This window comes from Cyprinus carpio, chromosome B1 (genome assembly GCF_018340385.1).
Source record: "Cyprinus carpio isolate SPL01 chromosome B1, ASM1834038v1, whole genome shotgun sequence".
Lineage (NCBI taxonomy): Eukaryota > Metazoa > Chordata > Actinopteri > Cypriniformes > Cyprinidae > Cyprinus > Cyprinus carpio.
Window position 1 is genome coordinate 15,793,771 of NC_056597.1, and position 11,940 is coordinate 15,805,710.

At 36.0% G+C, this 11,940-nt stretch overlaps 1 protein-coding gene across 2 annotated transcripts in view; it reads right to left on the bottom strand.

Moving 5' to 3' along the window:
- Positions 1-11,940, bottom strand: part of LOC109093849 (tumor suppressor candidate 3) — a 73,316-nt gene that overhangs the window by 32,340 nt on the left and 29,036 nt on the right. The window contains exons 2-5 of one of the 2 annotated variants that reach the window (XM_042716724.1): positions 11,368-11,537; positions 8,654-8,771; positions 4,686-4,826; positions 460-600 (exon numbers count right to left, since the gene is read on the bottom strand). In XM_042716724.1, coding sequence (XP_042572658.1) covers positions 460-600; positions 4,686-4,826; positions 8,654-8,771; positions 11,368-11,537 — 570 coding nt within the window. The remainder of the gene's footprint in view (positions 1-459; positions 601-4,685; positions 4,827-8,653; positions 8,772-11,367; positions 11,538-11,940) is intronic. The other variant, XM_042716725.1, reaches the window with a different exon arrangement.

Consider the following 11,940-nt stretch of genomic DNA (forward strand, 5'->3'; position numbering starts at 1 on the left):
AATATTGAAAGCCCAAGTTCTACAATTTACAGACAGCACAACACTTTAAATCAAATCACTTTTATGCAAGACACAGCACATAATTTTGACCTCAGGTGGTAAGCAGCACACTGACTCTATGCCTTTAGCTTGTTTTGTCCCCTTGAGCTGTTGTCTTCTGTTTTTATTGCATCAACTTGGGTTTAGATTCAATAAATTGGCCTCTTTTATGGCTTAAAAACTCTATAAATAATTTTTAATCTAGGTTTACTCCATGGTCAGCTGGTTTTATTTTATTAAAGGACCTTATAAAGCAATAGCAAAAGTGTTGAAGTTGTTGAATGGTTCTAGGGCCAGAGAGAGCTGACCATTGTACCGCTGCCAAGATATACATTGTTGTTTGACCTGGCAAGTTTTCAACTCAAAGCATGGCTCCAGCAGTTTCATTTGAATTAGGGCTAAATAATGAACATTTGGTACCAGTGCAGCCATGGCCCAGCCAGTCTTGTTGTAGATGAACTCCAAGTTGTTTCTGCGCAGATAGAGGAGCCCACCGACCAGAGACACCAACAGAGCCAGAGCGATTGTTCCCGAATAGTTGGGTGGCCGGAAGACCCGAATCTAGACAGAGAGAGAGAGAGAGAGAGAGAGAGAGAGAGAGAGAGGGAGAGAGAGAAAGACAGAGAGAGAGAGAGAAAGTATTTAACTTTTGACTGACACCTTATATTTAAGAAACAATGACTTGATCAGTGCCAGTGCTCTGTGAACAATGAATGCAACAATGAAGTGGAAGCAACAAAATCTGGCATTTTTGCACAAAGTCAATGTGTCAAACTCATGTCAATATCACAGATTACAGTAGTTTAAGTTTGACAAGTGACCTAAAAATAAACACTAAAATACGTTATTCATTTGTCACACTTAATTACATTATCATTTCAGCAATTCTTATAAAAAAAATAAAAAAAAAAATAAAAAAGACAACAAAAGTAAAATTGATACTTATGGTCAGAGTATGGTTAAAAAAGTATTTGTCAGATATTGGTAAATGGACCCATGTAAAAAATAGGTTTTAAGATATGAATAAATATACCAATTTCTGAGAAATTATGTATGTACCATCTGTACAAATAGGTTTTGAGACATGAAAAGAAAGTGACAGTGTTCTGACAATTGCAACCATCTATGTCTTTTAAAGACTGACAAGAAAATTAATGAAGAAAAATCCATGAACCTCACGCCACTATCAAAATGATTTAGTAAACATTCAATTGTTAAAGCACTGCAATCTCATGGCCAACCTTCAACATAAGGCTACAGCTCAAGTCAAGAACATGTCACTAGGCATTGTCTGAAACATGGAAAATGATGCCTTTAATTTATAAATGTCAATTTTTAAATTGCTTTCAACCACCTGAATTTTTCCTACATTGAAATATGTGTTATAGCTTGAACATCTGACTTTTAATGAATCCTTTTCTGAGGAGGAAAACTTCACTCAAAACCACTGCAGGGGAAGGCACTGACTGTCTGGGCAGTGAGGCAACTGCCTTAGGTTTCAGACACTGCCATTGTCTGGTGAACGCATTCATTCCGGCAAAGGCCGCCGATCCCTCCCTTCCCTTTAACAGTCTTTTCTTCGCCTTAGGCAAAAAGTAGACCCAGAGGGCTACTAAGTCTATGACACATTGGACACCCAGGATTCTCTATTTATGAGTGGTGTGATGCGAGACCCAGAGGGTTGTAAACATGTTTAGTGCCTGTCGTTCAAGGCCTTAATGTTTCCTTTCAAAACGTGTACTACAGCTTCTGCTGCTGCCTCAAAATCAGATCAGATTAATCTAGGATAAAAATGGCCAACTTCATCTATAATTCTGTCTACTCCAGGGGGTGAACGAGCACTGCTCCAATGCGTATAGACTGGTCGACAAAGACTAATAGCAAATTGGGCTAATGGTATGGTAATGGTAAGGTAGGTTAAAAATAAAATAAAATAAATAAAATAAAATAAAATAAAATAAAAGAAAATAAAATAAATAAAAAAAAAAAAAAACAAAATAAAAATTATACAGACATACATTTGCTGTCTCTTCACTTTTTAAAAAAAAAATAAAAATAAAATAAAAAAAAATACTTTTGATGCATGTTATACTTATATTCACTCTATTTTTAAAATGAAATAAAATAAAATGTAAAATTATAAAAATAATGAAGCCATTATAACTGCATTCTCTCTTAAAAATTAAACAAAAAAACATTAAAACATTAAAATAAAAGGATAAAAAAAAAACATTTAACACATTCATAATACTTGCATTCTCTACTTAAAAAAATAATCTAATAAATCAAAAAAAAAAATAAAATACAATTAAATAAAACATTTAAAAATAATTTGATGGATTCATTATACTTTTATTCACTCTACCCTTTCCTACTTTTTAAAATAAATGACAAAGGAATAAGCCATGTCATATTATTTATCTATTTTTTAAAGATCTTTAAAGGTTTTTCCTTTAGCCAGGATAAAAGAACAGAATTCACAAAGCAAAGGGTTTCCATGCCTTTGCAGATATGTGAATTGGAGATGAATCAAAGATAACGAGTCCACCTGCATTGAGGGATGAGTGTAACTGACGTATGACCTGCGCTGTAATCTACACAGCGCTTCATAATCAGAGAGCTCCATCGGAGGAAAATCTAAAAGAAAAAAAAAGTAGCTTTTTATCAACTCCAACATAACTCAGCCCTTCCCTAAAGGTGATATACCTTAAGTGACTTATTCAAAAGTATTAAAGCTGAAAGCGGGGTAGAGTCTTAATAAGGCAACTGAATTAGTGCTAGTGCTCCAAGGCAGTCGTCTGTAAACGCATTAAGGTGCCGGTGATATTTTTCAGGGAGAGCTTCTCTGGAGGGAAAATCTATGTTAACATGATGGTGAAATCAGATGTTATCTGTCTCCATTTCCTGGAGACCCCATACAGTGGGGGAAATATTTATTTAATCCCCTGCTGATTTTGTAAGTTTGCCCACTTACAAAGAAATTAAGGGTCTGTAATTTTTATGGTAGGTTTATTTTAATGGATAGAGACAGAATATCAACCAAAAAAATAATATATAAATATATAATATAATATAGTAATCATTTAGGTTAGTATATATATATATATATATATATATATATATATATATATATATATATATATATATATATATATATATATATATATATATATATATATATATATATATATATATATATAGGTTAGACATTGATTTGGTTAGACATTGATTTACATTTCAGTGAGTGAAATAAGTATTTGATCCCCTATCAACAAGCAATAATTCTGTCTCCTACAGACTGGTTATGTGCCCATGTGGATCACAGATTAGTCCTGCCACTTTAAGAAGTTACTCCTAATGTCAGCTCGTTAGGTGTATAAAAGACACCTGTCCACACAATCTGTATCTTCCATTCCAACCTCTCCCACCACCATGGGCAAGAACAAAGAGCAGTCAAAGGATGTCAGAGACAAGACTGTAGATCTGCACAAGGCTGGAATGGGCTACATGACCTCATCAAGAAGCTTGGTGAGAAGGAGACAACTGTTGGTGCGATTATTCGGAAAAGGAAGAAATACAAAACAACCATCAACCATCAAACTGTGCAAGATCTTGCCTCGTGGGGTAAGGATGATCATGAGTAAGGTAAGGGATCAGCCCCGAACTACACGGGAGGAGCTTGTTAAAGATCTTAAGGCAGTTGGGACCACGGTCACCAAGCAAAACACTGGTAACACACTGAAATCCTGCAGCGCCTGCAAGGTCCCTCTGCTCAAAAAGGCACATGTACAGGCCCATTGAAAGTTTGCCAAATAACATCTAAATCATTCAGAGAAGGCTTGGGAGAAAGTGCTGTGGTCAGATGAGACCAAAACTGAGCTCTTTGGCATTAACTCGACTCGCTGTGTTTGGAGGGAGAGAAATGCTGACTATGACCCCAAGAATACCATCCCTACAGTCAAGCGCGGAGGTGGAAACCTTATGCTTTGGGGCTGTTTTTCTGCTAAGGGTACAGGACGACTTCACCGCATTGAGGGGCCATGTACTGTAAAATCTTGGACGAGAACCTACTTCCCTTAGCCAGAACACTGACGATGGGTCATGGATGGGTTTTCCAGCATGACAATGACCTGAAACATACCACCAAGGCAACAACGAATTGGCTCAAGAAGAAGAACATTAAGGTCATGGAGTGGCCTAGCCAGTCTCCAGACCTCAATCCTATAGAAAATCTGTGGAGGGAGTTGAAACTTCGAGTTGCCAAATGACAGCCAAGAAACCTTGAGGATTTAAAGAGGGTCTGTAAAGAGGAGTGGACCAAAATCCCTCCTGAGATGTGTGCAAACCTGGTGACCAACTACAAAAAACGTCTTACCTCTGTGCTTGCCAACAAGGGTTTTTGCACCAAGTACTAAGTCATGTTTTGCTTGGATATCAAATACCTATTTCACTCACTGAAATGCAAATCAATTTCTAACCGTTATATAATGTGTTTTTTTTTTTTGGAATTTTTGGTTGGTATTCTGTCTCTATATGGTAAAATAAACCTACCATAAAAATTACAGACTATTCATTTCTTTGTAAGTTGGCAAACTTACAAAATCAACAAGGAATAAAAAAAAATATTTTCCCCACTGTATATGTACCTGCACATCTGTACGATCTGCGATCCACTTGGCCAGTTGCTCAGAGGCAAAGCCAATCCGCTGAAGGTCAAAGGTGTCTGCTCTCTTCGGCTTCCCTTTGGCTGGGAAATGCATGAAGGTGGGGGCAGAGTTCATGTTCAGCTGGAGGAGAGGAGAGAGAAGAGGAAGAAAAGGCAGAACATATGAGAAAGTGAGCAGAAAGCATAAGAGGGGAAGAGAGGGGAGGGGGATGATGAATAGAAGTGAAACAAGAGCACAAAAACATTAATATCTGCTAATAAATCAATAAAGCACCAGGAACCGTGTGATGTGTATTACAGAGATTTCTTTTAATAAGGAGACAGGAGCAATTGAAGAGCCTCCAGAGGGAGGTAAATTACCCACTACAAGAATGAATGTCTGAGGGGCCAGAGAAAGAGACTGAGAGAGAACAACAGGATGAAATAATAAAAAGATAGAGTTAAAAGCAGACAGTTGAAACTGTCATTTTTTTGACCTCACGCTGTTCCAACTAGGAATGTGCACAAACACTTGAGTACAATGAAGTGACTAATCAATGATGACAAAAAAAACACCTCATTCTTAATTTGTTATGGTTAGAGCGTCCTTTTTTGATGACTGAAATATAATCGTAGGCTATATGGGCAATAGAGAAATTATAGCTACAATTAGCTTCAAGCTACACAATTAATGAGAATTATACAACAATTTTACTTAAACATCACTATCAGTCACTATTGAGCATTTGTAATAACCTCTTACTGTGATCCAGTGTGGATTTTGGTGAAAATGATGAAGCAGAAATATATTGTTAGTAACACTTTAATTTTAAAATATGCAATTATAACTTCTTTCGGGTGTGAAAACATGTAATGTAACTAGTCTTATAACTAATCACTGTTACCAGAAAGTAATAAGTAACATAATAATATTATTTTTGAAAGGAGTAAATAGTAAGGAGTAATAAATTACATTTGAGTAACTAGCCCATCATTGGTAATTACCTATAGGTACATCATGATTATTGGTGGGTTTTCACTACAAAACAATCAGGAAAAAGTCCAGTGAAATCCTGGTGGGACTGATTACAGGGCATCCATAGAGGATGTTTGAGACATTTTACACCCAAAAATCTAAACTCTAAACTATAAAGGTAAAAAATTATAAACAGACACATACCATACAAAATGACCCTACATTCTAATCTCTATACTCTCAGGGAAAAAGGTACAAAACTGTCACTAGGGTGGTCTCCTTTCAAAAGGTACTAATATATACCATTTAGGGGTAACAAATATGTACCGTTTGCATCTTAGGGTACCATTCCAGTGACAGTTTTGTAGTTCCAACCCTGTATTTTCTTCTGTGAAAAACAAAAAGATGTTAGTCATCTCTCTGAGCTATTACATAAAAAAAAAGGATGGTAATGCATACTGCCAAAAAGGGCAAAAAAGCAGCATAAATGTGTCATAAAAGTAATCCATATGATGTGTGCTGTATTAAAAGTTTTTTGAAGCCCCACGGTCATATACTGTACACAGTCAAACTTACTTTGTCATGTGTGACCATCTAAAAACATAACCTAAGATAATGTCAAACATACAAAACCAACATAACAAACATATATAAAGGAGTAATTTTTAAATTAATATTAATATACTTAAATCTTGCAATATGGCTTCAGTTTTAGTCTCACACTAAGCTATTCATTGGGATAAGAAGGAATATGGTGCATGAGTCATATGCACTATAATGGTGCTTTTTGTGGCTTCACAGTATTTCACCATCCATCTTCAACAAAGAAAAGTGCAGCTTAGAAAATTCTGCCTAATATCGAGAGGAAATAAAACAATTGGGGTCAAAATTGCATGATGGTGAATTATCTTTTTTTTTCTTCTTCTTCTTAGATTTTACACATTAAGGTGATGGTTCCCTTCAAAGAACACAAGAGAAGGAATCTAGCTAAGTGATATTCATGTAATTAAATATAATTTCAATCACAGGGAGCAATCATGTAATCGCTGATGAAATCATCTTTAAAACACACTGGGGAACGTTATTAACCAGCACCTCTAACACACATCTGTTTATTAGCATACTAATGGACTGACTAATACTGCTGTCCCCATGCTCTGGATGAAAACACATCAAATCAACATTAACCCACATGTCCTCCAAGAAATGGGTTTGGTGCGGGTGAACAGAAGCCATTGCAGTTTCCAAGGATTTTACAAAAGCAAAATTATTTTGGACCTCACAACGAATAAGGGTAAAACTATGTGACATTACCCTCCAGGGTTGAATAATACTGAATAATAAATTACATTAAATGTAAAATATTAAAATATGCCACATATTCCAGGTTTTGCATGAAGCTTAAATTATTTTAATTTCAAAAATATCCTTTAAACTGCCAAAATGAGTTTCCTCTATGTTTGATTATCAGCCAAGAGCATCAAACTGCATTTCACAAATCTGCAACTCATAGTTTTGTAGTTTTAGCATGCATAAAAATCAAAGAAGATAAAACATGCTTGTTTACCCAGTTTCGCAAGTTTGTATGCATACAAAGTGAAGTGAATAAACAAAATCTTGTTTGACAACCCCTTAATTTGTCTAATGATAAATACCAATACCTTAACAATATCCAAGAGATGCCATTAAACTCCACTAAACTAGTGTACTCCTATGTACTGTAGATAATACATTTATCTACAGCCACTTACATATACAATAACAATGTTGAACTACCATGCAGTAACCTCATCATTACACTATGAGGTATCTGATCTGGTAATGGAAACCCAAAAGAGACACATTTGTAATGTGGACATAAATCCTTAATTCATTATTATACTAAATGCAGTCTAATGTAATCCAAGTTTGAGAAATCAGAAAGCTCATTTGAGTCTTGTCCACTAGACTTTCCCTGAGGGCTTGATGTCTTTATGAGCTGGAGCAATTTGTTTTACTTTAATGCATGAGGTTTTTGATGAACCCAAATGAAAGTGAATGCATTGAGGAAATAACAGAAATAGATGTCAGTAATGCTAATCTAATTGATGACTTTTTCCTCAGATACAGCTCTGTAGGTATCTATAGGCATAAGAGCACGTAAGTTCATGATGAAGCTTCTTTCATAACTCTTTAGTGTGCAAATTGCAATACAATAGCTATGTATCAGCATGTGTTAAATTAATGTGCATGTTCTGTGTTGTAAAGATTTTCTTCTCTATAATTTGCTTCTGAGAAGTGTGACATTTCATTACATCGCAAATAGACGGGGAGCTATTTTCCATTTGATTGTTCTTGCTGCTTTTTAAAATGTAATTCCTGAAGTTGTCAGACTCTGAAAAATTAGAAGTTAAGACCATTTGAGCATGCGTGTGGAGGATCAGATCTGTGTACAGCCAGAAGAATGGAACAAAGAGTAAATGTGGTCATGAATCACTTGTCTTTTCTAAGAATGGCTTGATTTTATTTAAATTAAACACCTTATTTGTAAGGTTATTCTTATTTCATTTCCATTAACAAGGTCTCTACACCTTTTGATTTCATCACTTTTTACAGCTATGAAGAACAATTTGTAGATACTGAAATATGTTATCTGTGTTGAAATGTTCACTATAATAATTTTGGTAACACTTTAGTATAGGGAGCAATTCCCACTTATAACTACTTGCATATTAACATGCGAAATCTATCTATCTATCCATCCATCCATCCGTGTGTATCCTAGCACAGAGATCACTTGCATGGTTTTTGACATGCATTTTCAAAGTTTTCAAATATTTAAAACATCTTAATACTTTAAAGGAATCAAGGGTAAGCCTTGAAATCACAACTGTAAGACTCCCTGATATTTCTAGGTTTTCTCTCTGCAGGGCCCTCTGCATGAAGCCAATCTCTAGACAGACCTGACAAATCCATGCGGATGAAAGATAAACAAAGACAAGTTTAATGTTTACCTGTTGAAAGACGTCAGCCCCCTCATCATAATCCACCACCGTGAAGAACAGTTTATTAGAGAAGGCCGAAGAGTATCGCCAGGAGTTAGCCAGCACCTGATATTCCTCATTAGCTTGCCTGTGATGAGAGACATTTCCAGAAGCAGAAAGACAGCTTACTCATTAGAAGAAAGCTAGCAAATAAAAAGAATCCGACAAGAAGAACTTCATTACAGGAGTGTCATCTCACTATTACGTATTACAGTGATTGCTGTTTATTCCACACTGGGTGGACAGCACAAAGAAAAAGAGAGGGGGAAAAAAAAGACGCTGTTAATTAGGTATCCATCGGAATACACAACAGACAGACGCAACAAAGATGTCCACCTGCCAGTTCCCGGAAAACAGCACTTTAATGTCCACCATAAATAAATAAACAAACAAATGAAATTTAAACATTGATGATGCTGGATCAAAAGCACTCACATCACTTCAAAGAGCTCTTATTTTTCCCCGTATAATTGCGCAGACAAAACATTTTTTATTTCTGTGGGTTGCATGATGCACCTCCAGTACACCACCTTCCATAAAGGACAAATTCAGATAACCAACACTCATATTTTAGTAAAAAACTACAGGAATCCCAATCCCTTCTGGATTATGAGATGACAGACATCCTATGTTCATAATTGTGACTTAATCATTGTTCAGAAAACAAATCTCATCCATATAGTACTAAGCAAACATGCATTTACAGATTGAAAGCGTACAATTTAAAGACTTGATAAATGCATCAATAAAATAAATGTACCCATAAACATCAATAAAGCAGGGCACTCTGCAGGTGGTAAAAACAAGTTTAAATATGCATGATTATGCACATTAATGTTTCATGTTATGCTGAGTGTCCATTTTCAAAAAGCAAGGGCTGAGCTGATGTTAACTGATCTGTCACTGAGAAGTTACTGCAGTCAAAAGTGCTCTGGAGAGCACAGTGAGTCCTTTGGGACTATGGTAAAATGGCATTTCATGAATTCCTTTGAGGAGATGACAAATAGCACAGCACTGAATCGGCATTTGGAATGATTTATTAAAATGAACAATACGAAATAACTGATATTAAACAAAAAATGGCACATCATTTACATGCTGCGCTGCATCTTTACCTCAAAGCTCCCTTATGTCAGCAGTGTGAAGCTTCCTTAATAGCAGCATTTCCTGTCCTTCGCAAATGACATTTAAGACTTTTCCCCCATGCTATTTAAGATATTTAAAGACTTTTTAAAGCTTTCAATTCTGAAAAGTGAATTTATGACATTTTAAAACTTTTAAGGACTCTTGGACAACATGCAGGCAGTGAGTCAGTGAGACTGAACGTTTAAGGAAGCCCAAATAAAGTTTTTTTTTTGGAAATTTGGAAAATACTGTATAGTGCATTGCACACCTGAATCATTTGTCAGTATGTTTGATAAGTCAAACATCAACTACAAAAAATACTGTAATTTGCACATTACTGAAACTTGTACCATTACAAAATTTTATTAGTAACTCCTCAGGCTAAGGAAGGCAGACTGGCTCAAACGATGGTAATACAATTTTGTAATAATGCAAATTTGAGTAGTGTGTCAGATTTATGCATTTTTTTTTAAGTTTGAAAGAGATCATTTAAACAAGACTTCTGTGGCAGTTTGCTCCTGCCACGGGATAAAATATAAAGTTACTTGCTACTTTTTATATCAAAATTGCGAGTGTACATATTAGTTTTAAAGAATTTGCAATTGTAAGAAACAAATAAATAAATCACAATTACCTCATTATATTTTATCCCATAGTGAAAACAAGCTTCCATTGAAACACACACACACATACAGAAGTCAGAGGTCTTAAGATATTGTTTCAACAGGGTGCTTAAAAAATGGCACAAGGCACGAAACTATTGTTAAAGAAATCTGTCTGTATTAGTATGGCTGTAGTGACATTGTATATTTAAAGCAACAACTTTTCAGAGAGGGTTTTACCATGCAAACTATCTAACAGCAAAAGGTATAGAAAGACTAGCTAACTTCTATCCAAACTGTTGACTACAGTATTCAAGACAAAATGATGTATGAGAAAAGAAAACAATTGATTGGGTGTGAGAAAGACAGGGAGAGAGATGGAGGGCAAATGAAGGAGGAAATAACGAGAATATACATAAACATGCGATTTGAGTAGACAGCAGATAATTAAAAAAGCATTAGGGGTCACATCGTTGCGATAGGGTGACTGGGCGTTTAAAGGTCGATCTGCTTTAAATTAACTTTCTCTATTTTGGTAGCACACATGACTGTTCCAGTCCGTTATCTTTATTCAGTGAAGCTGGCAGATGATGTCTCCGAATTCTGAATAGACTAATGGGAGTGGTTCATTCTCTGAGGCTTGATATTCAGCTGAGTAACACGACTGTATGAGTACGGAATCACTTTACCCGAAGACTGAAGGATAATGAGGGGAGAGATGGATGTGAGGTGAGTGGATGGAGGCTAAGTAGCTGTCGTGGGATAAATAGATGGGAATGATGTCTGGGGTGGAGGCTGCTTGGGAACAGACAGATGTAGAAGGTTTTTCGGTGGTGCTCTGGGGCAGATCAAATCTTTATCTATGACTGCGTTTACACCTGTTATTATTGTTTTACTTCAGTAAATACAGCATTATAACTGTGGATGACAACTAATAGATGAATGTGCTCGTCTCACCTGCAGACAGAACATTGTCTCTGAGGTTGTAGTGCGGTGAACATCACAATGACGGAATAGTTCCGGGGCGGAGCCTTGACGAACCGCCGGAACTTATCCCCGTTCATACGGATCACGGAACGCCGGGAACTCCACTCCATCATTTGTTCCACCTTCTCTGCCAGCATGTTCTAGAAGAAATAAGAAGATGTGTAGGTTCAGATATTAAGAATCTTTGTGAACTTTGTGAAGTTCTCCAAGAAAACAACATTGGGAAAAAAAACATTAGCCATCATGTTCCAAACTAACAACAACAGCAACAAAAAAAGTATCAATAGTGACTTCAGGTCAGGTTAAGAAGCTGAACTCATCTGTAACTGCAAAAGGCAACATCCAATTTCTTTTTTGTTTACAGTGTGAAAAAGACATTCTGTAAATGTCACCATAAAGATTGCTTGCTGACAAAAAACAAACATGTGGCTAAAGGAAATAACAGGCAGCATCCTATGAGTTCAATACATTCTCAGGAATTATCTAGTGGTTTATATTAGAACAGCTAACTATTTCTAGCAGGAGCACTCTGCACATAAGATT